The sequence below is a fragment of the Dipodomys ordii genome, unplaced genomic scaffold, assembly GCF_000151885.1.
Source record: "Dipodomys ordii isolate 6190 unplaced genomic scaffold, Dord_2.0 Scaffold216, whole genome shotgun sequence".
Taxonomy (NCBI): Eukaryota; Metazoa; Chordata; class Mammalia; order Rodentia; family Heteromyidae; genus Dipodomys; species Dipodomys ordii.
In genome coordinates, this window is record NW_012267432.1 from 290,438 (window position 1) to 315,890 (window position 25,453).

At 42.1% G+C, this 25,453-nt stretch overlaps 1 protein-coding gene across 1 annotated transcript; it reads right to left on the reverse strand.

The window, feature by feature from the left end:
* Nucleotides 1-4,300: 4,300 nt before the first annotated feature.
* On the reverse strand, nucleotides 4,301-22,747 carry LOC106000349 (tripartite motif-containing protein 5-like). The gene is made up of 8 exons (XM_013035603.1): nucleotides 22,609-22,747; nucleotides 15,974-16,450; nucleotides 14,921-15,016; nucleotides 14,168-14,398; nucleotides 8,936-8,958; nucleotides 6,256-6,356; nucleotides 5,972-5,998; nucleotides 4,301-5,727 (listed from the first exon to the last, which is right to left on the reverse strand). The coding sequence occupies exons 2-8, from the start codon at nucleotides 16,388-16,390 to the stop codon at nucleotides 5,111-5,113; spliced, it is 1,512 nt and encodes a 503-aa protein (XP_012891057.1). The 5' UTR covers nucleotides 16,391-16,450; nucleotides 22,609-22,747; the 3' UTR covers nucleotides 4,301-5,110.
* Between the last annotated feature and the right edge of the window lie 2,706 nt (nucleotides 22,748-25,453).

Consider the following 25,453-nt stretch of genomic DNA (forward strand, 5'->3'; position numbering starts at 1 on the left):
CCCTTCAAAAGCCTACCCTGAGTAACCTACTTCTTCTGGAGTGTCCGATCTTCTGAAGTTTCTATTACCTCCCAAAATTTAATTTCATTCTACCTGTATTTTTGTGTGTGGGGATACATTTTGTGTCTTGCCTCCAAAACTGTGCTTACTGCAAATACAAGGAAGCTATGCATTTTGGCTTTCACAATTATTTCTACAGTTTATAAAGAATTATTTGTTTTATGAAGGAAGTCAGAGGAAATACAGGTTTGTTTTTCTACTCTAACTCAGCAAGGCCTATTGAAAATACCATTTAATCATGCTGCAAAATCTGCAGTCTTAAATCAGGTCACTTGCCTTCTGTTGTTTCAGGTCTTGTTCGCTAGATTCTTTTTTTGGGGGGGGGTCCACTTGTGGGGCCTGGGTGCTGTACCTCAGCTCTTCAGCTCAAGGCTAGCGCTCTACCACTTGAGCCACAAGCCACTTCCGGCTTTTTTTTTCTGCTTATGTGGTGCTGAGGAATCGAACCCAGGGCCTCAGGCATGCAAGGCAAGCGTTCTACCACTGAGCCACCTTCCCAGCCCATTCTCTAGATTCTTGTGTTTTTCTTTTTCTAGTTCTAGCACTTATTTACTCATACCTGATTCTCTACTGCTACAGCCATACCACCAGCCTGCATTTTGCCAGTTAACTGGAAATGTAGTGTCCAGCTCCTTCAAGAGATTTTGGGTCTGTAAGTTTCCTCAAGGCTGTAGACTGAATGGGAGATTTTAATTCCCAGTAGTTATGATTCAAATCAGGCTTACTCATATGAGTAAGAGCTCTTGCTTATACAGTTTAAGTAACAATGTAGTAGAGGAATATTATCTCCAACCAGCCAACTACAGCAAGGTACACAAATCTAATTATTATTATTAATATTATTTGTCAGTGGTGGGACTTGAATTCTGGCCTGGGAGCTGTCCCTCAGCTCTTTGGCTCAAGGTGAGAGCTCTACCACTTGAGCCACAGCGCCACTTCTGGTTTTCTGGTGGTTAATTGGAGATAAGAGTCTCACAGCCTTTCCTGCCCAGGCTGGCTTTGAACCACGATCCTCAAATCTCTGCCTCTTGAGTAGCTAGGATTATAGGCTTGAGCCACCAGCACCCAGCTCTAACCATTATTAAGTAGCACCATTAGCTCCCACTGCATGATCCTGTTATCCTTCTTGCATTATAGGTTTCCCCATATAGAGAAACTTCTGATCACTGGCTTGGGTTCAAGTTTTCATAACAGAGACCCTGCAACAGAGGGACTTATGGAGGAATTTGTTCCCTCTGCAAGAGCAGAGGGAACAGAATTCTGATTAATAGAGGCCACCAGGCAGGATTTGAATACGTTTTCTGGGGAGGAGAGAAGGATGGGATAGCAGGGTGGAGCATTGGCCCAGGTGGGGATCTGTTTAGGGTGCTATGCAGGGAAGGCTGGTATGAATGGAGTCCAGGCCTAACCTGGGCTTTGCTGGCATTGCTCAGGATGTGGGTGCTTTGGCTGCTTCTGCTCCTACTATTACTTGCTGTCTTGGTGGCTGCTGATGTTAGAGCATTCTCAAGAAGGGGTTTGTAGTTAGTCCTCTACATTGCAAAACTCATGATTATTAAAGCAGTAAGTCTCTTAATTGGACCTCAAAGCGATTTAATTGAGACTCTAGGTAGGAATAGGGACATTCAGTGTGCAGGTCATATAAAGTACACGAAATCATTTGGTTTGGCCCTGTCAAGCATGCTTAGGCAGAACTCAAAGCTCAATAAATCTAGAAGCTTTTTTCTTAGTGGCATAATTCTTTAAGCCACAATAACTTATCTACAATTGAACACTTTTTAAGCTTTGTAAAACCTGCAAAACCTTATGTTTATAAGACAACTACGTATGTAACTATAACCCGTCTGTACATCACCTTGACAAAATTAAAATTAAAGAAGACAATTTTATAAATCAGAAATGGTATCAACAATATAAACTACAACACAAACAATACAAAATGGGCAGAAAACAAAGCTAATTTACAACAACAAATACTTTCTTTTTTAATATATATTTTATTGTAAAGATACTGTAAGAGGGTTACATTTACATGAGCAAGGTAATGAGTCCATTTCCTATCGAGCATTGTTACACCTTCCTTTATATTTCCCCTACCATCCCTTAATTTCTCTTTTAATTCATAAACACTAGCTTAGATTGTGTTGAAGAAAGAAACAAATAACTATATTTTAGGAGAGTTTTAGAGCAGCATAACCTTCCATTAAGTGAGTTATAATGATAACAACATACATTTTGGGTGACAAGCAAGCAACATGCATTATAGGATAGACAGTACACATAAATTACATGGTAGGATAGATGTGTGTTTCCTGTTGGCTTTCTGAGACTATCTGTCTGAATTGTGGTGACTGGCAGTCTGGCAGGCCTGGACTGCACAGGTTTCAAGAGTTAGCACACGGTGGTAAAACTGCAGCAATCTGGTAAGGATGAAACAATATTTGGGAAGAAGGGACTTAGTGACATTGATGACCTTGACTCTAGTGATTGACAGTAATCTAGTCAACTTCTTTGTCAACACAAATACCTCCAATCCAAACTTTTCTCACAGGCCCATGATCAATAATCCTTGATAAATCTGAACTGTAGATGAGGATTAGGAAATTGCCACACACACACACATACACACACACCTCTGTACCCCTCCATAGCCACTAATGCAAAATTGCCTATGTTCCAAATCCACACACACACACACACACACACACACACACACACACACACACACACACACACACACACACACACACACACCTCTGTACCCCTCCATAGCCACTGATGCAAAATTGCCTATGTTCCAAATCTTTAGAACAGCAATCAAAGCAAAGGAATCACATCACCAGCAACATTGGCTAGTTAGTGAAACTCAGGTGGCTACAAAACTCAGGTGCAAATGGTGGCTACAAAAAAAAGCTGATGCAATGTTTATCCATCAGAGAATTAGACAAGGGCTGGGAAGGTGGATCAGTGATGAGTGCTTGCCTCCATGCATGAGACCCTGGGTTCAATTCCTCAGTACCACATAAGCAGAAAAAAACAGAAGTGGCCTTGTGGCTCAAGTGATAGAACACTAGCCTGGAGCTGAAGAGCTGAGGGACAGCGCCCAGACCCAGAGTTCCGGCCCCACAATATTATTATTATAATAAAAAATAGAACTGGAAACAAATATGTCAAAAAAGAATTCCAGCCAGGCGCTGGTGGCTCACGCCTGTAATCCTAGCTACTCAGGAGGCTGAGATCTGAGGATCGCGGTTCAAAGCCAGCCCGGGTAGGAGAGACCCTGAGACTCCTATCTCCAATAAACCACCAGAAAACCGGAAGTGGCGCTGTAGCTCAAGTGGTAGAGCGCTCGCTTTGAGCTGAAGAGCTGAGGGACAGCGCCCAGGCCCAGAGTTCAAGCCCCACGACCAACAAAAAAAAAAAAAAAAAAAGAATTCCAGGGCTGGGAAGGTGGCTCAGTGGGGTACAGCGCTTTCCTTGCATGCATGAGGCCCTGGGAGGATTCCTCAGCACCACATAAGCAGAAAAAGGTGCAAATGGCTCTGTGGCTCAAGTGGTAGAGCGCTAGCCTTGAGCTGAAGAGCTGAGGGACAGCGCCCAGGCCCAGAGTTCAGGACCCACAACAGACAAAAAAAATAAAATAAATTAAAACTGGAAACAAATATGTCAAAAAAGAATTCCAGGGCTGGGAAGGTAGCTCAGTGGTAGAGTGCTTGCCTTGCATGCATGAAGCCCTCAGTTCAATTCCTTAGCACCACATAAACAGAAAAAGCCGTAAGTGGCACTGTGGCTCAAATGGTAGAGCACTAGCCTTGAGCTGAAGAGCTGAGGGACAGTGCCCAGGCCCAGAGTTCAGGACCCACAACAGACAAAAAAAAAAAAGAATTCCAGCCCCTTACCTATTATACTAAAGGAAAACAGCAGACTTTTTCTTCCACACTTGTCAACTACCTTGTGCTTTTATTCCAGGAGCCTAAAGCTAACCAGCACAATATGACTGCAGAGAAATCCCAAAAATGTACTTATGATTCTAGCTGTACCACTGTACACAATGCACATTATAGAAATATAAAATTTTCCAATGAGAAACTTGCAGAACTCTCACAAAAAAATTCCAGACATCTATGAATTTAAGAGCAAGAATTTTACTAAGTGATTTATTTACAATTAGTTGAAAACAAAAGAAAAACAATGACTTCATTTTTCTATTGCAAAACAAATGAAGTAATAATCTTGGAAATGAACTGTTAGACATTTTTAATGTTTAGCTTAATGAAAGTGAACAAAAGACAAAAATTAATAGACATCATATTTGAGTTACTTCCTTCTATGCCAGACAAAGAACATTCTCTTTTTTAAAATTTTTACCATACTGCATAAATTAAGCTTTTTCATCATTACTGCTATCAGTATTTTTTTATACAAATGGTCATCTGAATACAATGTAGTTTAGTTGATAGGGATCAATAAGTGGCTATATTAGGATTACAAAAAAATCTAAATGTAGAAAAGAAAAAAACATGAGCCAGGTACTTATCAGATCTGGACAATACTTGATGGCAGTAACTTTGGCCTAAATATGAGATTTGACTAAATTAAACCCAGCTGCCTATTTTGACACTTTCTTCTTAGCTTCTTGATTAATAAGAAGTACCAGGGTAAAGCTAAGACACTGCTAAGGGCTTACTCCTTAGGGAGTGACTCCTATACATAGTCTGCAAAAGCAGAAACAATTCTCCATCTTCTGTCAGTAGCAGAGAGAAAAGGGGCTGTACAGAATTGAAAGGGGTATTCCATCAATACAGCTCTTCCTGAATGAGAATTCAGTCATTTCTCCTTGGGACTATTAGGAGTGATGGTATAAGACTGTCTTGCAAGCAAGCAAGATATCAGGAAGAATATAGCACAAGGAAAGATGTACATACCATTTATGAGTGAAGGACTTTGCATCAAATAGACTGGAGTTGGGAGGAAAAGACGGTTCAAGTGTAGCTAAGGGCTCAGATGCATAAAATACACAAGAGGGCCAGGGGCCATGCACAGAGTTTGATCAGCATAGCATCATGGGTTCTGAACATTGTAAAGGGTTGAAATATGGAAAGACTTCAGTGGTAAAGCAACACTTGGTGAATTTATAGATTAGAAGCCCATGGTATGTAACATTATAAAATGAGACCGTGCCAGCTTCATAATCTAGAAAAACCCCAACACGCTTCAAAGGAGTAGGTGGGAAGAACTTCGAGGTTAAGGAATTATAGGTAGTAGGACTTGGCTCAAAAGCCATATATTCATATTTGTTTTCCATCCCAATAATCCAGTAGCCATTTTTGCGTTGATAATGTTTTTCTTTCTCAATGTTAAATTTTGCCACGGAAGAGAAGTATTGAACACTTTGTAACCCCATGCAGCAGGATGATTTATTAGGCCCAGTAAAGTGTCTTCCATCACTTAACCCCAGGAGCCAGGATGCTTTCTTAGACAAATCTACTTCCCAGTAATGTTTCCCTGATGTGATCAAAGGGAGCCCCAGGGCCCCAGGTGAGTAAAGTTGACCTACATGGAAACCTCGTGAGTCTGAAAAATAATAGTGTTCTTTATATCTTATCTGTCTCTGATCTTTAGAAATGACCATTTCCCGATGATTGTTCTCATTTATTGTCACATGAACTGTAGAAAAAAAAAATGACAGGTTTGAGTGAGAGATAGAATGTAGCTTTTTTTTTTATGATGTTATAAGCAGACTCATAACAAGAATGTAACAGAGAACTGGGAAGCACTTTGAAGTTAGAAGGAAAGGTGGACCACAACAAAAGCTTCTCTTCATATATAGTCAACAGAAATATGAGTCTGAAAATATGAGACCCAGCAGAAAAACAAACACTGATAGATGGTAACACACTTTGTTCCTTACCCCAATAACGGTGGGCATCTGTCAGCTCTGAAATGACAAGAATTTATACTATTAAATGTAAGGAAAAGTCTTCTGGAATCCATTTCTTGCCCAGGTCAGGGGAAGGAGAGGAACTAAGACAGGGTCATGACATGGTAAGTGGGTGAATGGCCATTCCCTATGACATGTGATCACATCATCAACACAGCATCCACCCTCCATATCCATCAGCCACATACTGTTCCTCATTTAGCCCCCACCACAGCTAGACTCCCACAATCTGACTCTCACCCAGCTATCCTCACCTTGAAACTCTTGCAGCATTCCTGTCAGGTCGGGAGCTTGGTACAATCTCCGTTCTTCCTTGGGGAAAGTTATTGGCTTCTCCATTGTCAAGATATCACATCTACGGATGAAAAGAATGAATTTCCACACCTCAGACTTTATAACCTTCATTGCCGCCAACCTACCTGTTCTTTCACCCTTCTGACACTTATATGTACCGACCTTGGGGTCCTGAGAAAAGAAAAGATAGACTATGGCTGAAGTCATAATAAATCACTCATGTTCACCTTCCTGCGTACTTTCTGTGGGACATAGGGAAGACATTAAACTTCCTGAAGCTACTTTACCAGCCCCACTCATGGTTTTTAAATCACAACAAAACTTGGATACCTAGGAGAAAAAAATACATACTGCCATGAATCTTGGTTCCTAGGAAAATAGGCAGAAAATATGTTGGCAAAACCTGGATCTTCCTGGATATTCCAGGCACAGGAGGTGTAAAAATCACATGTGGAGAAACCCAAGACCTTCAAAGCCAGTTGCCCATTACAGAGGCTCTCAGAGAATAGTTTAGCCTTCAGGTTCTCTGGGAGAAATTACAAACGTTTGGAAAAGGAGGGTTCAGAAACACAGAAGCAGGGCTGGGAAGGTGGCTCAGTGGTAGTGTGCTTGCCTCGCATGCACGAGGCCCTGGGTTCGATTCCTCAGCACCACAAAAGCAGAAAAAGCCAGAAGTGGCACTGTGGCTCAAGTGGTAGAGTACTAGCCTTGAGTTGAAGAGCTCGGGGCCAGCACCCAGGCCCAGAGTTCAAGCCCCACGATCGACAAAAAACAACCATAGAAACAATGCTGCTCTGAAATCTACGACTGAGGAGAGATGGTGATGCTGCCAGGTGGCTGTGCATCCTTAATAGGGACACCTTCCATCATTTGTCTAAAGTCTGTGAGCCCAATGGACCATTTGCACCAGAGCCCAAACCCTGTTCCTACAGGTCAAGAGAACAAATATGTAACTGGTCATTTGTTTTCAGGAGAAATATACAAACATATTGGAAGTTTGGCAATTCTAGGTACAAAACAAAGATTTGTTCCATGTAAATTAAACAAAGCATCTGTCAGATCTATGACCAGGGCTAATATAGGCACATAAGATGAATAAATGATTGCCACGCCACCTCCTGTGGAGTCTGCGTGAGAGATCAGGCCAGGCAAAGCATAAGCTTCAAGGAAGCATGCCTTCAGGAAGGGTGCTGCTTCAAGGCCTCCTATACATTTGGCTGCACCTTTATTGCCTCTATTTTTATCCTTATTGTTCTCTTCTTGGTCCATGGAAAAGGCACAATGTTCCTTTCCAGTCCAGTAACTATGCCTTCTTCTAATAATGAAGAACAAAAACAAAAGACTAGATGTAAACAAAGTTCCTGAAACAATGTTGCCTGACGTGACTCTGCCACCAGATGCCCCTCCATTTTTGAAAGCAGTTTTGTGGCTCACTCATAGTAAATATAGAAATTTGAAATTTCCAGATACGTTGCAACGGGCAGAATTAATGATTTAAACTAAACCAGAAGGAGTTATCCCTGGAGCACAGAGAGTTCTAGAAAAAGGGACCCCTGATAATAAAAGGAACAGAAAGATTCCCCCAACAGTTATGACTAAGTTTGGTCCAGCTTATGTTATAGGGAATAGATAGTGGTTTCCCACAAAATATAAAGTTAGTGGCATCACATTTCCTGAGCCGACCGATGAACCATTGCCTTATACAGGAGTTTATAAAGATGGAAATAGATGGATTAATGTAAAAGGAAAAAGGGTATCTTGGTATTCATTAGATTTTATGCAAAGATTAGGTAGATCTAGACCATTGTGGTGTTTATTATCAAAACAACAACAAGATAGTTTAAAATAACAATTAGAAATTCATGTGAAAAAATATTGGGATCGAAATCATAGAAAACAGAGAATGCCTGAGTCAACCTGGGAGTGGTTTTTAGGATGGTTTCAAAGGGACTTAAAAATGTATGGAAAAAATAAAAAGAGTACAATATAAGTACAGCCCTGTCTTAGGTTTGTTAATTATTAAACATAAAAAGGCTGAATAGATGACGCATTCTATTAAACTATATGCTAGACTTGTTTCACACCACTTAGCTTAAACAGTTGGTGGGATAGTCATCAATTTCCATGTAACCCATTAATGCTTTGCTTTTCTTAAAAACTGATTACGTGCTTAAATAAACAAAGAATCAATGTCGCAATCACACTCTGTATAAAAATGTTAATTCTCCTCAATAAAGATACACACAGATGCAACTCTTTTGAGTCTGTGTCTGTCACTTCGCCGACTCCTTGCCTACCTATCCCGAGATTCCTGTCCCGTCGGTCCCAGTGCTCCGGCCGAGCTGGTCCATCGCAAATGATTATGTTTACAGTAGAGTCTGCTATTGTCTCACCTTATCCTCAATACCACTCCCGACCCACATTCTAATTCCTCTCAACCCAGATTCCTTACCAGAGGATCTAATTTATCCCTCAATAGTCAAAAAGCACCCAAATCTTGATTTGCAACCAGTACTTAAAGACAGTATTGTAAGCAAATTTGCCTGGAAGATGTTATATTCTAATTGACCGTTAGATCATTCTAGTAGCTATAAATCTTGTCTCACCAAACAAAGGACCATCCTGGTATAGCACACATACCTTTTTGTGATTTCATTAACATCCTAGGGAGAAAGTAGAGAACATGATTTAAGAAATATTCAATTTTCCCATCTTATTAAGCTTCATCAAGTTCTCACTAGCCCTTACTGTTCTGGTATTAGATATGATTTTTTATAAAAACGTAAAGACTACAGTCTAAAGATAGTTATCCCATAGTTTATCTGTGATGGTTTCAATTATACCATACTATACACAGCTAAACACCTGACACACTGTAGGCTGCCTAGTATCAGTAGGCCTTAGTGAATCAAAGATGAATTGTGTCTCTTCTATAATTGACCCAATGCACATATATATGAAATTCTTTGAGAAATTTATTTTACTGAGTTTTCACTTAAACAAAGTTTCATATATTTCATAATGAAATCACCAGTATCATAAACTCTAGGTGTCTGATAATTTAACAAAAACCAAACTGACTTCCTTTAGTTAATCTAACCTCTTGCCTCTATATCTCCACTGCTAGAATTTTAGGCATTTACCACCATGTCTGGCTTTCTTATCTCTTATATACCCCATTCTCATTATGTGGCCAATATAACTCAACCATTTTTGTAAAAATTATATTATTCCTGAACTCCAGTCTCTACCAGCCTGATTTAGTTTGTTTCCTTTTTTTTGTTGTTGGTCATGGGGCTTGAACGCTCTCTCTGCGTTCTTCAGCTCAAGGCAAGTGCTCTACCACTTGAGCCACAGTGCCACTTCCAGTTTTCTAGTGGTTTATTGGAGATTAGAGTCTCATGACTTTCCTGCCAGGACTGTCTTTGAACTGTGATCCTCAGATCTCAGCCTCTTGAGTAGCTAGGATTACAGGCATGAGCTACTGACGCCCAGCTGTTTCCTTATTTTTTTTCCAACCATCTACTCTTTCTATTTTTTTTTTTTGTCTAACCATCACAACTATCATCTTATTTACTTGATCAGATAAATGACTATGTGTTTGGTTTCTTAAATAAAAAAAACTAGGTCAATATCTGGTTTGCACTACATGTGCATACATGTGTGTGCACAAACACACACATGCTTTGATTTTTTTCTTTTCTTTCTTTTGCCAGTCCTGGGGCTTGAACTCAGGGGCTGGACACTGTCCCTGAGCTTTTGATCAAAGCTAGCACTCTACCACTTGAGTCACAGAACCACTTCTGGCTTTCTCTGATTATGTGGTACTGAGGAATGGAACCCAGGGCTTAATGCATGCTAGGCAAGCACTCTACCACTAAGCCACGTTCCCAGCCAAGTTCTATTTTTTTTTTTCTGTGTCGGTCGTGGGGCCTGAACTCTGGGCCTGGGCACTGTCCCTCAGCTCTTCAACTCAAGGCTAGTGCCCTACTACTTGAGCCACAGTGCCACTTCTGGCTTTTTTCTGTTTATGTGGTACTGAGGAATCGAACCCAGAGCCTCATGCATGCGAGGCAAGCACTCTAGCACTGAGCCAATTTCTCAGCCCCCAAGTTTTAATTTTTATAATTGCATTTTTGTGTTGCATATAACAAAAAATAAACAAAACTGAATTCAATGCTTCAAAGAATTTTGGGCCAGGTACTAGTGACTCATGCCTATAATCTTAGCTACTCAGGAGGCTGAGATCTGAGGATCATGGTTCAAAGCCAAGTTCAAAGCCAGACAGGGCAGGAAAATCTGTGAGACTCTTATCTCCAATAAATCACTTAGAAAACCAAAAGCAGTGCTGTGCTCAAGTGATAGAGTGCTAGCCTGAGCTAAAGAGCTGAAGGACAAAGCCCAGGCCCAGAGTTCAAGCCCCACAACCAACAACAACAACAAAAAAAAGAATTTTGGACTGGGCACTGGTGGCTCACGCCTGCAATCCTAGCTACTCAGGAGGCTGAGATCTAAGGATGAAGTTTCAATGTCAGCATGGGCAGGAAAGTCTGTGAGAATCTTGTCGCCAATTAACCACTAGAAAAGCAGAAGTAGAGCTGTTGCTTAATGTAATGAACACTGGCATTGAGTAGAAAAGCTCATTGACTGAACCTAGGCCTTGAGTTCAAGGTCCACAACTAACAAAATAAAACTGAGGGGATGGAAATACAACTTCAATCATAGCCAAATTTGGAAGGTTAAATTTATCCTTAGGATCTCTTCTATATCCTTTTCTAAATTGCATTTCTTTTTGTCTATATTGAGTATTCCTAATAAATGAAGGGCATGTGGCTTTCCTGATATATACCTATCAGAATGGAGAAATTCTAGAGCCGGGTGCCAGTGGCTCATGCCTGTAATCCTAGCTACTCAGGAAGCTGAGATCTGAGGATTATGATTCAAATCCAGCCCAGGCAGGAAAGGCTGTGAGACTCTTATCTCCAATTAACCACCAGAAAACTGGAAGTGGTGCTGTGGCTCAAGTGGTAGTGTGCTAGTCTTGAGCTGAAGAGCTGAGTGAGGGACAGCTTCCAGGCCTAGATTTCAAGCCCCACAAAAAAAAAAAGGAGAAAGTCTTTTCCAATTTTTAGGAAAAACTATGGTCTTGCAAGGCATTTGCCTGTCATAAAATGGATAAAGGACCTCAGTGGAATTTTCTTAAAAGAAGATACACAAACAAGACTTTGTGTTTAACCTTTAATTCTAGTTATTCAGAGGTACAAATTAAGAGGATCTTGATGGTTGGAATGCAGACCTCATCTAAACAAAAAGGCTAGGTATGGTGGGTGGTATGCACCTGTGGTATCACCTATGAAGAGGGCTAGGGGTAGAATTACCTGAAGTAAGAAGATAATGACTTGAGTATGACCCTGGGGAAAAGAAAAGACCCTACCAGAAAAATAGCTACAGGAGAAAAGAGTGTGACTGAAGTGGGACAGCCCTGACTCCAAGTGCAAGGCTGAGTATAAACTCTTTTTTTTTTTTTTTGCCGGTCGTGGGGCCTGAACTCCGGGGCTGGGCGCTGTTCCTCAGCTCTTCAGCTCAAGGCTAGCGCTCTACCACTTGAGCCACAGCGCCACTTCAGCTTTTTTCTGCTTATGTGGTGCTGAGGAATTGAATCCAGGGCCACATGCATGCGAGGCAAGCACTCTACCACTGAGTATAAACTCTTAATACCCCTCCTCCACTCAAGAAGCAGTAGAATGAGATGTAAGAGGAGGAGGAGGAGGAGGAAAAGAAGGGGGCTGGAAAGGTGGCTCAGTGGTAGAGTGCTTGCCTTGCATGCATGAGGCCCTGGGTTCAATTCCTCAGCACCACATAAGCAGAAGAAGCCAGAAGTGGTGCTGTGGCTCAAGTGGTAGAGCGCTAGCCTTGAGCTGAAGAGCTGAGGGATAGTGGCCAGGCCTGGAGTTCAAGCTCATGACTGAAAAAAAAAAAGAAGAAAAAGAGGAAAAGGAGGACAGAAGAAAAAGAAGAAGGAGGAGGCAAAGAAAGAGGAGGAGGCAGAGAAAGAGGAAGAAAGAGGAGGAGGAAGAATGGCAAAAGAAGAAGAGGCAGAGGGAAAGAAGAAGAAGGAGGAGGAGGAGGAGGAAGAAAAGAAAAAGAGGAAGAAATACAAAATAGCCTGGAGACATATTTTTTTATTAAAGGCCCACAGTGATTGGTTAGTAAAGTATAAAGTAACTAAATTTCAACTATTATGGAGATTTAACTTCACATTTCATGGTATAGCTATTATCATAAAAGAAAAAGACATAATCCTAGCTACTCAGGAGGCTGAGATCTGAGGATCGCGGTTCAAAGCCAGCCCCGGCAGGAGAGACCGTGAGACTCGGATCTCCAATAGACCACCAGAAAACCGGAAGTGGCGCTGTAGCTCAAGTGGTAGAGCGCTCGCCTTGAGCTGAAGAGCTGAGGGACAGCGCCCAGGCCCAGGGTTCAAGCCCCACGACCGACAAAAAAAAAAAAGAAAAAGACAGATGTTAGCAAGGTGAGGTAATACATGTTAATTAGACTAATTTACCCATTCCACAATGTGTGCATATTTCAAAATAACAGGTTGCATGTGATAAATATAAACACTTTTGAGTAGTGATTTCAAGCTGTCTTTATAGTAATAGAAATAAAGGCTTAACTAAATTTAGATATTTAACAACTAAATGACATTAACAGGTTTGTATTCAGACATATATTGTCTACAACAGACATAGGAAAGATAATCAAAATAAATGTCATACATGTAAAAATAATTAAAAGTTATACCTCTCTCCAAAAAGAAAAACATAGACTGATGAATTGGTGGGTGATACTGTATATTTAGAGGAAAAATAATGCCAGTCATTCACAATACTTTTGGAAAAAAGAAAGAAGGGGGAAAGTGGCAACACATTCTACAAGGGAAAAAGTTAAAATGTCTCTTATAACCTGTCTACAAATCAACACATAATGAAAGGGGACTTGAGGTTCATGCCTATAATCCAAGCTACTCAGGAGGCTGAGAACTGAGGATTGAGGTTCAGAGCCAGCCTGGGCAATTGAATCCAACAGTCTCTTTTCTCCAATTAATCAGAAAAAAAGTAGGCAATTGAATCCAACAGTCTCTTTTCTCCCATTAATCAGAAAAAAAGTAAGAAGTAGAAAGGTGGCTCAAGTGATAGTGCATCAGCTTTGAGTGAAGTAGAGCAAAGCAAGAGCAAAGCTGGGTGCCAGTAGCTAATGCCTATAATCCTTGCTTCTTAGGAGGCTGTGATCTGAGGATCACAGTTCAAAGCTAACCTGGGCAGAAAAGTCGATATAACACTCCTACCTCTATTAAACTCCAAACAAACTAGAAGTAAAGTTGTAGCTCCAGTGGTAGAACATTAGCATTGAGCTGAAGAACTCAGGGACAGTGCACAGGCCCAGAGTTCGAGCCCCATGACAGGAGCCCCTCCCCCCAAAAAAGAGAAAAGCAAGAGGGAGAGTCCTTGAATTCAAGCCCCAGTACTAGTGCACGTGCATGCGCGAGCATGCGCACGCACGCGCGCACACACACACACACACACACACACACACACACACACACACACAGAGTGTTTTATAAATGCTTAATACTAGATTACAGAGAACAAGAACCTATTGCTGGATATATCTTCCAAGATTCAGCATTTTTCCTGAACTTGAGAAGTTACTAAACATGAGGTTGTTTTCTTTTTTGAAATGTATATTCATTATTCCCATAACATCTGAAAATGACCCGAGAATTTACAGTCTTCTTTAGAACAAACATAGCAACAGATAAAGCATGAGTTATATATTTCCCCCAAATCTCCGACTATTTTAATGACTTACCTGCAGCATCTCCATCCTTGATCCATGTAACCGATGCTCTAGCTCTGAGATGAGCTCTGTTACCAACTCATTTCTCTGGGCCAGTTCATTTTCAGACTTTTCCAGACTATTCAAAACATTTTCATCATCTTCTTTCAGCCTTTGCAGCTCTTTTGCCTCCTCCGAAGCCAAGATGCCTCTCAGTTTTTCAAACTTTGCCCAAACGTTTTCTCTCTTGACCTGTATGTGCTTCTTCAAGGTAGAGAAAGAGTGAGACACTCAGTTTATCAGCTAAGTCTGGAGACTCCCTGGGAATTGCTTTCCCTTAGTGACATTTCAAACCAGGAACTTTCAATCAATATTATTAAGGCCTACCAAGTCTAAGACATAAATGGGAAGCTTGGGTGTGACTTAGCTCTCCCAGAGTTACCCTGTGTCCAGGACTCTTCAACTAACTACAGGTGTTACTCTTATTCCATTCCTGAACTGAAGACAGAGGCATAATCCCCTGCCAAATATCAGTCATAGGAATGGAGCACAGGATCAAGCAGCCATTCTCACCAGAGGTCTTCCTTGTGTCCAGCTCCCTCAAAAATGAGGGACTCATTTCTACTTCCTCACTCTGCAGCCCCCACCCCACATGGGAAAGGAAGAAGAAGACTAATCAAATGACTTTGGGCCTTATCAACTCTCTGGGAATAGAGAGGAAGGGAGCTCCTCCCAAATGTCCCACCCAGACTTTTGGCTAATTCCCTCAGGAAGTGTCTTTCCTGCCTTCCATAAAATTTTCTCTTCTTGGAGTTCAGCTTTCCACTTCTCAGATTCTTCCTTCTTCTTCTTCATCTTCTTCACAGCTACCAGGAGCTTGTTCTGTGAACAAGAAAGGAACCACAGTAGAGTTACTGTATGAACTTTCTCGGCTTCTAGATAAGGGGTCACCTGGAAGAAATCAGGTAGAGACTAGCGTTTACCTAAAGAAGAAAAAGTGAGGTGGCAAAAGTCTTCTTTAAGTCTGTCTAAGGTAATGAATAACAATCCTCTTACCAACAACAGAATGATCCTTTCAGTTTGCTTGAGACAGTTTTGAGACAGTTTCACTAGGTAGCCCCCAGTTGGCCTCAACCTCTCTTTGTAGCCCAGGCTGGCCTAAAACTCTGAATCTTCCTGCTTCAGTCTCCATAGGCTACAGGCAAGTAATCACCCCCAGCTAGACTGATTCTGTGTTGTTGTTGTTTTGTTTTGTGCCAGTCTAGGAGTTTGAACTCAGGGATTCTTGCTCTGGCTTAGCTTTCCCCTTGGTCCCCCTGCTCAAAGCTGGTCTTCTAACCACATGAGCCACCCCTTTACTTCCAGCTTTTTGCTGATTCAATGGAACTAAGAGTATCATGGATATGGTGATTCTCACATCTCAGGCTCCTGAGTAGCTATTTTGTAGGCATGAGCTATTAGCACCTAGATAAATGGATTCTTTTTGTAAAAGAAGAGGATTTTGGTCCTGCATCAGGGAAAATAATCTACATCTCAATTCATTTCATTTGCTGCTCCACTAAAAGGAACTTTGTTGGTCACCAAATCTCAATCTACTGAGGATATAGTAGAGAAATATTTGCTGCTACCAAGAGTTTATACTTAGGCTCATTTTCTTGTAAGTCAATGGATTGCACAGGTATGTGCTTTAGGCCTGAGAAAGTCTCCACAGAGTGGAAATGAGTCACACTTCTCAGTTCTAGGATAGTGAGGTATATAACTGCAATGAATGCCGGCTCAGTGGAGATTTCCCTCCAGGACTATTTTGTGCTCTGTCCTCTCTCATCTCCAATTTCTTACCTGGTACTCCTGGGCAACCTCCTCTAAGAGGTATGTGTGGTGACCACGGTGCTGTAAAGATCTCTCACAAAGCCAGCAAATCACCTTCCCATCATCCTTACAGAAAAGCTGGAGTTTCACACCATGCTCTGCGCAGTGATGCACATTCTCTTCCTCTAGGATCAACCTAGCCTCCTTGAGACTGTGCACTATGTTGGCCACATGTCTATTAGGCCGGAGGTTCTCAACGGTGTAAGGGATTCGACACACAGGACAGTTGGTCTCCCCTCTTGGGCCTATGGTAGAATCATCATTTGATGTGATACAGGCTTGGCAGAAGCTGTGTCCACAGTCTATGCTCATGGGTTCTATCATGAGCTCCAGACAGATGGGGCAGGTCACCTCTTCCTTTATGTTGGTCAAGACTGCTAAAGCCATTGATGTCTGTTTTTCTGTCACTGTTTTTCTTGACTTCTGAGATTCCTTCTACGGAGATTCCTGCATGATTGGCAAGATAATAAGGGAGAAAATTAGAAAGTTAGGCCAATCATGGGTGGGTCAAAACTAAAATATTGAAAGCAGCAGAAGAAAAAGGAGCTGTGAGGCTTACACTTCTGATATTATCTATACAGGAGGCTAGATTCTGAGACTCATAGTTTGAAGCTAGCCAAGGTACAACAATCCTTAGATATATTTATTTCCAATTAATCGGCAGAAAGCTGGAAGTAGATATAATACTCAAGTGGTAGAGGATTAGCTTTAAGTGAAAATGCCAAATAATAGTGCAAGGTCCTGACTTCAAGCCCCAGTATCAGCACACACATACACATACACACACACACACACACACACACACACACGGAAAAGAAAACAGAAAGAACATTTACAATGTTTGGTGACATGGTAAAACAAATTTTTAAATACTTCTTTTAATAATTTTAAATACTTTACTACTAGTTCATGCTATACATATTATAAATTTCCTATATGTAATGGCTGCCTTTTCCTTAGTTTACTAAACATTAGAAATAGACCTATAATTAAATTGTCAGGGCTGGGAAGTTGGCTCAGTGGTAGAGTTCTTCCCTCGCATGAATGAGGCCCTGGGTTTGATTCCTCAGCACCACATAGGCAGAAAAAAAACCAGAAGTGGCGCTGTGACTCAAGTAGTAGAGCACTAGCCTTGAGCTGAAGAGCTAAGGGACAGGGCCCAGGCCCAGAGTTCAGCCCCCATGACTGACAAAAAAATAAAAATAAATTGTCAGGCGCCAGTGGCTCAAGCCTATATTCTATCTACTCAGGAAGTTGAAATTTGGGGATCAAGATTTGAAGCCAGGGGCTGGGAAAGTGGCTGAGTGGTAGAGTGTTTGCCTTGCGTGCATGCAGCCCTGGGTTCCATTCCTCAGCACCACGTAAGCAGAAAAAGCCAGAAGTAGTGCTGTGGCTCAAGTGGTAGAGTGCTAGTCTTCAGCTGAAGAGCTGAGGGACAGAGTCTAGGCCCAGAGTTCAGACCCCAATACTGACAAAAAAAAAAATGGAAAAAAAAAAGGTTTGAAGAAAAGTCCATTTGTCTTATACCCAACTAGCCAATAAAAACCTGGGACTGGAGCTGGAGCTGTGGTTCAAGAAGTAGATCAGCCTTGAGCAAAGTTCTTGGACAGCACAAGATCTTGATCTGAGTTCAAGCCTCAGGACCATAGCAGGAGTACCCCCTCCCCCCTGACAAGCGAAAGCCTTGTTTAACTGACGTGGAATGCCATGTCTCCCAGGAGACAGGAAACACAAGAATCAAGGCATGGTGTCCCACTACTCCTAATGACATCCGATCTTGGCAACCCCTTGGTAAAATAGGCAGGGCCAGTTCCCCTGAGTCACCTTGAAGAAGTTATAGAAGATAGATCTTCACCCATCAACTGCCCCTTAAGATCAAGGGACCAAAGTCATTTTTGGAAAGATGAGGCAGGATAAATTAGAGGAATAGGCATAGAAAAATAGTGTTACAGGCCCAAGCCTTCTATGTGTGAGCAAATCCTAGCCTTATTGGAGGAAGTATAGTTTAAAAAAATGGTCACGCTGGTACATTATCCCAGGTATCAAAAGGGAATTCTGTAGTAAGAAGCTGTCCTGAAAAACCAATGGGGCCCCAGCCTGCCAGGCCTATGTACTCAGGAAGCAGCCAAAAAAATATTGGGAGATTTCATTAAAACCAGGTTTCTGCCTTAGATTAACCTGCAGGCAACCCAGCAAGAGGTGTGCAATTGGTCTGAACGATGCTGCCGGAGACACTGCTGCTCCCAGCCTGGGTCCAGCCCATCCTTTCCAACATAGAGGTTGTTTATGTTAAATAGTTTATCAAGGACAGCTGGCAGCCATCTGCAAGGGACTCTTTGTCATCATTCTGACCATCCCCACCATGGTGAAAGTAGATGGGACCCCTGCCTGGCTCCAACACACATGGCTGACTTCTGGTGAAAGGCCACTGTCAGATCTGCTGAAACTAAGACTTTTGTGTCACACATCTGTCAACTCCTTCCCTGAAACTTTGGTTAAAGTAACTTGGTCAGGCTCATGGTCCTAAAAGTCCAATACAGCTCTCTCACTGAGAAATCAGTGTTTTGATTTCATGTGCATAAAACCAGTGGGGAATGAAGGGGGGGGGATGCTGGATATAACTGGTGCCATCTTGGCCACATGGTGGTTGATAGGGTTTAACTGGCACCATCTGGTCTTCATTGTGGAGGAACGTAAAGTCCCACTTCCCAGGTGTTGGGTGTGCCTGGATTCCTAGAGGCAGGAACAGGCTACTGAACTTGTCAGTCCTGTGCTTTGAACATGTAAGACTCTTGAATTTCTTTTGACCCTGCCCCCAACCCTGATACTATTTAGGCCCAGACTAGTTCAAGGGCCATTACACCATGCCTCAAGTCTAGTGTCTCCTGTTTCTCCTCTGATAACCATGACATCCCACTTCAGCTCGCAATTGGAGTTGATTTGGTTTGTTGGTATTATTTTTCTGCTCTCTTTATTTTGCTTTACTACGGTCCTGGCTTTGCTTTCTACCAGTGTTAAGTGTATTCATGGGGCTTCAGGGCTTTGTGACAAGAGTCTACTTGTAATCACTGGCTTTCCAATAAAGACTCCTACATTTGGAGTCTCATCCAGGATCCCAATCAGCAAGATCCCCAGTGCCAAAGAGTGTGCTTGGGTCCCTGCAAGCTGGCTGCCACAGAATGGGAACTCCCACAGGGGAGGTACTCCCTGAGATGTCTCAGGGATCCATGGTCTTTCTGCTGCTCTGACAATCAGCTCATAGACACCAGATATGCCATATAAATATTTTTGGAGTTGGGAGACCTCCAGAGTTGGCCTCTGTTGGTCTGTTTTTCTATTTTCTGGGGATTGATCTGTCTGGAAATGGAATGGTAAGGGGAGCATGCTGGAGACCTGCCTTCTTCCCTATTGTACATGAGAATAGGTGCTGTTGAGGTTGCTGAGTGGGAGGGGCCCACTCAGCAGACTCTCATCCTGTAGAGGTTTCTGTAGGATCTGAGGTGGGAGATGTGTGGGTCAGGGCCTGCTCAGCATGCTCTCATACAGTAGAGAGATCTGGTTACAGCTAAGCTGGGGGCCCACTAGGCCCCAACTCAGCCTTCAGTTTTGTCTGTCTTTGTCCTATCTTCTGTTTTCTTAAGATTGGTACCAGTTTGTAATGTGAATCCTTGTTTTCGGTGTCTCTATGGGAGGAAGTCAGAGTTTTAGCAATCTGGCTGAAGCTGCAGCCTGCTCAGCAAGGCAGTTGGAGTCAGGGCATAGGCAGCTTCAGTCTGACCCTAGGTTCATCTTGGGCTCAGTGTAAATTGGTATGTAAAGTGCTCAAGTTAGTATTGAGTAAAAGACAAGAGGCAGGCAACCTGGTGGACTAAACATTTAGCTTCAGTGACCCCCATCCAACCTTCCTCCAACTGAAGGTATTCAAAGGTCAATTGAAAATGTATCTAGTTAATGTACCTTGCTAACACAAGCAAGCCTTGGAAAAATGGGGCTGGGGGATGCTAAGGTGATGTGTTAAAAAGTTTTGTCTCAGGTCTTGGTTAACTGTAAAATATTTAATTCCAGAAAATGTGTGGCCAATATTTAATTTTGCATGCTTTAAAATCTTTGTTTACAAGTGTGTGTGTGTGTGTGTGTGTGTGAACATGTTCAAGATAAAAAATTGTCAATATAGTGTGAGAAAAAATAGGTGGGTTTAAACTTAAACTACAAATAAGGTAAATGGGTGGGTTTAAGCTTAGACTACAAAGAAAGACATCAGATTTTGGAGTAACCATATGTCTCAAAGGATTGTTACACTGTATTAAAGAGAAACTTTATGGGCTGGGAAGGTGGCTCAGTGGTAGAGCACTTGCCTTGCATGCCTGAGGCCCTGAGTTTGATTCCTCAGCACCACATAAGCAAAAAGAAATGTACTCTTTACCTGACTTATGAGACTGTAACCCCTCTGTAGATCACCTTTATAATAACAATAAAATTTTAAAGAGAAACTTTAGTTAAAAGGTTTTCTAAGGATTGTTTTAAATGCAAATTAAAACACTGATTATAAAGCAAAAAGAAGTTAGGAGAGAAAGTCTTTGGAAGGGGGATTAAAAATGGCACCCCCTGTGTAAAATGAACTAGAAAAAAGATGAACCAAATATCAGTAGAAGAAAAATCTGACAAAAACCAGAATAGAAACACATCAGATAGGGCTAGAGATGTGACTCAAATAGTAGAATGCCAGGTGAGCTGAAAAAAGCCAAGTAAGAGTGCAAAGCCCCAGACAAAGTCTAGTCCTTACATAAAAATGAAAAAGGAAATAAAAAGACTTCAATCAGACAAAAGAAAGATCATAGGACAATTTAGTCAACAAAATTTCCTTTTAAGCAAAACTCAATTTTTTAAGTAGAAAAGAAAGAGAAAGAAGGAAAGAAAGAAAGGAAGGAAGGAAGGAAGAAGAGAAGGAAAGAGAAGACTCAAAAGCAGACACAGGGATTATAAGGGACATAGAGGAAATGGATAGATTCCGTTAAAATACATATTTAAAAAAATGAACTAGGGGACTGGGAATGTGGCTTAGTGGTAGAGTGCTTGCTTTGCATGCATGAAGCCCTGGGTTTGATTCTACAGTACCACATTCACAGAAAAAGTCAGAAGTGGTGCTGTGGCTCAAGTGGTAGAGTGCTAGCCTAGAGCAAAAGAAGCTCAGGGACAGCACCCAGGCCCTGAGTTCAAGCCCCAGGACTGGCAAAAAAAAAAAAGAACTAGGAAGAGTAAAACCTCAACAGGCCCACTATCAAATAAAGGGACTGAATTGTTAGAAGGCTGAGACTAGAGGTTCATGGTTGGAATTCAGTCCTGGCAAGAAAATTTGGGAGTTTCTGCTTACAAAATAACCAGCAAAAAGCTGGAGAAGTAGATTCAGTGGGAGTAGAGTCAGCCATGGGCTTTATTATACTCTGTTATACAGCAGAGTATCAAGTCAGGCTCAGGTTGATCCTGCCTGTAAGCTGACATCTAAGGATCACATTCAGAAACCAGCCCACCCAGGCATAAAAATCTTCAAGACTTTATCTCTAAGTAATCAGCAAAGACAGGAGAAAAGGCTCCACCACAATAGGGCCAGTTGTGAGTCAAAAACAGAGCAAACAAGCTTGGCTTAGACTTTAAGCCTGGAGGAGGTAGATAGATTAGAATAGACAGATAGGCAGGCAGACAAGTCTATCTAGCTCCTCCGTGTTATCAGTAATCAGGACAGCATAAAAGCAGTACATGGATAGTAGACCTTTGCTATCCAAGTCCTCAGCACTGAAGTTACTCACTTACCTACACCCTAGGTACAGTAAGTCCAAGCATCCATAACTAGACTGCATGGACTAGTCACATGACCATCACAAAATTTCTACTGCACACCTTCTTACTTCTCACCATAAACTACATCTTCTTTCTTGCTGTTTATGGGGAGCAGTGTGGGTCCTCCCACAAAGGCTACCCAACTTCCCCAAAAGACAAATCTAAGTTTCACATCACTTACATGAAGGACACTGATTTCAGCTTTGCTCTTAGAGCACCATTTGCTTTCTGGGGGGAGATGCACATTTTCACAAGAGCAAGGCCAGGGAAACATTTAACAATTTCTCTAGCAATTTAAACAGAACTGATTTTTAAACCTGGACTGACACTGAGCAGGAATTAAAAACCTCTGATTTTGAAATTTCCCTGAATTTCATTTATGTGATTATTTATTTGACAGATTGGTCTTCACCACCACCTGTAATAAATTTCCTAGATAAGGCTGTGTTTCCTGCATGCCTTTCCAAAGATCCTTTGGGCCTGGCTAGGCCCAGGTTTGCTGCTGGAAGGGATGATCTGTTTCTGGGAAAGAGACTGCTCTGGTACCTTTTACTAAGGAACAAATTCGAATGACAGATGAGGAGGCAGACAGCATCAGGGGAGGTAACTTTAACTGTCCCTTCAGGAAGCAGCCTTTGGCCACCTTTAACCCTCTCTTTTCCCTAGGCCTCACATCCACAGGCACTGCTGTCTGCCCTCTCAGCAGGAAGTCTGTGGGCTGGGCTCCCTCTTCCTTCAGAGCAGCTGGCCTGACAAATAATTAAACTCACCCAAACTTCAGTGCCTTTCTTCTCCAGGTTCCCAAACTCTGTCCTGCTTCAACTGTTCAGTGCACTTTCGGAAACCAAGGAAGATAGATAGGAGGGAAAAGGCATGCTAGGAAGCCAGTGTCCCTAAGTGATCCCCCAGCACTGCGCACCTAAACTCCACCCAGGAGGGCGGGGAAGGAAGAGGAAGAGAAACTGTGGGCCAATGAGCTGTGTCTACCCTGGGCCTCTGAATGCCGCACTTGACTAGTTCTATGGTGCTCATGTCTGGTTCAGTGCACAGGTAGGCTCCACTAAGAAGACATTCCCAGCCAACTCTGGTACCTCTACGTCTGTTGTTTTCGTCCACACTCACAGGAAGGAGGCAGCAAGCTCAGCAGTTGAGTAAAACCTTCCCCTTAAACTGCTAGAAAGCTGGAAACAGAAAAATCTCTTACTGACTTTCTCTCCCACAGGACCCAAATAAAAATATACATAGTTACTATTCCTAACTTTGCTCTTCCTTTCACTGTATTTTGTATCTTGCTGGGAATGTTTTCTTGGAAAAACACAAAGAGCAAGGAGTCCATCTTCCTGAGTGAAAGATTATTAGACTTTGCCAGCAAACCACGCAGACATCCAGGTACAGAGAACAAAGAAAGATTTATTGCCAGGAAGGGGCCACAAGACCCCTTCTCACAAGGGAGAAGTGAGAAGAAGCACCAGCTATTGTCTGAGGTGACTTCTATAACCTAGGAGGTTTAGGAGGGGCTAGAAGGGGCTAGGAGGCAGAGACCCCAGCGTGGATGTGTGGGCCAGGGGCTTCATCATGGTAGACTAGAATTTATGGCTGCTGCCCAAGTAGTAGATAAGGGGTCCTGCAGCTGCCCAGACCTGAAGGTCACTCTAAGGGGTTCTTGTTGCTTTATATGGTGGTAGCTGCCCTAGAGAAATGACATCCCAAGGTAAAGGGGTTGGAAGTTGATTATTTACTGCCTTTACAACCCGGGCCTAGTGTTGCCTAGGCAGGGAGCATGCTAAGCTGTGGGGAAGGGAAGGAGTGGACTAAGCTATGGGAAGAAAGCTCATTTTGCTAACACTGAGTCTGCCTGCTCTCTGCCTATAAGGGGCACTTTTATTTAGCTTTCCACCTTTCTTAGCCCTTCTTATTCCTCTTCTCTCAGCAGTGTTCTGATAAATTTTAGCTCCTCTTTCATGCTTATTTTGTTTTGCCAGTTATAGCATCAAACAAAATCCATAATGTCCTTTGGGACGTAATTTAGAATGTGGGGCATAGGAAGAAGGCTCCCTTATGCTGATGAGTTATTTGTAATGAAGAGAGCATGAAACATTCAGGTTGCCAGTTAGCCCAGGTTTTCTGCTATCTTGACAGGAGCTGTTATATTATTTTAGACTTTGCCAGAAAACCAGGCAGACAGCCAGGTACAGAGAACAAAGAAAGATTTATTGATGGGAAAGAAGCCGGGAAGACACCTTCTCAAGGTGGACTAGGATTTATGGCTGCTGTCCAAATAGTAGATAAGGGGCCTTGCAGCTGCCCAGACCTGAAGGTCACTCTGAGGGGCTCTTGTTGCCTTATATGTTGGTAGCTGCCCCAAAGAAGTGCCATCTCAAGGTAAAGGGAGTTGGTAGCTGATTATTTTACTGCTTGATTATTTACTGCCTTTACTATGTGGGCCTACCTAGCATTTGCCTAGGAAGAGAGCAGGCTAAACTGTGGAAAGGGGAAGGGGCGAACTAATGATACAATTCGTGACCAAAGGCTGACACAAAATAAAAGTTAAGCAAAGCTTTTATTTCAGCCAAGCAAGAGAATTAAACTAACTGGTCAGGACTGTCTGTCTATGGAGAGAGCAAGGACACCTAGTCTTACAGGCTAGCTTTTATGGGGCAAAACCACAAATTATAAACTAACCTTAAGCATGTAGCTAATCTTACTCTTACTGGTTAAAACAGAAGGGTTACATATGTGCTTTTTACTGATTGGACACCTCCACCTGGCCTGTCTCGACCTTGCTTTTTGGCTGTTTTTTGGAAATTGTTTTTCTTTTCTTACAGACAGGGTCGGCTTGCTCTTACTGCACAAACAACAGATGCGGACAAGGTCAGCTCATACTTATACTTTACAAACTGAATGGCTGCTTATACAAAATAGAGTTACTTTGGCTAAACTGGTCCTAACACGAAGCCATGGGAAGGGAGCTCTTTGGGCTAACAAGAGCTCATATCAGTACAAGCGCCTTTCAATTATAATTTAAATATAATTTAAGTCTAGGATTTGGGATTCTCACCTGATCCAGGTGAGGGTTTGTGAAGTTTTCTTCTAAAGGTTGAGACTCTCCACTTACACATGTCCTTGACTTTGATTGTGGAGTAAGAATTTCTGGACAAGTCATAATGGTAAGAAAACTTGGCAGAGCTTTATTAAGTAAGCAAGCAAGCAGGCAAGCAGACAAAAAAGACAAAAAAGTAGACAGACAGACAAGCAGAAAGGCAGAAGCACACTAACAGAATGTGGGTGTTCTAAAGGGAGAGAGACACACACAAAGAACTCTTTGACATCAGGGTTATTCATATGATAAAGTTAGAGGTCTGACTTCAAAGTTAGGCAAAGGTAGGTGTTCACTTTTGCTCTTAATCACTCTTGGTATTGTTACACTTGTTAAGTTCCTGGCTCTTGTTTACCATTTACTCTTTAATTCTCATTTTGTTTTGTTTTTTTTCCCTCTTGAAGGAACCCATCCTGACACTAAACAGATGCTAATTCCTGAGGTAAGGAATGCATCCTGTTGTCTCTCTTAGAAGCAATGATAGTACTTTGCTTCTAAATACCTTGTTTGTTTCTGAG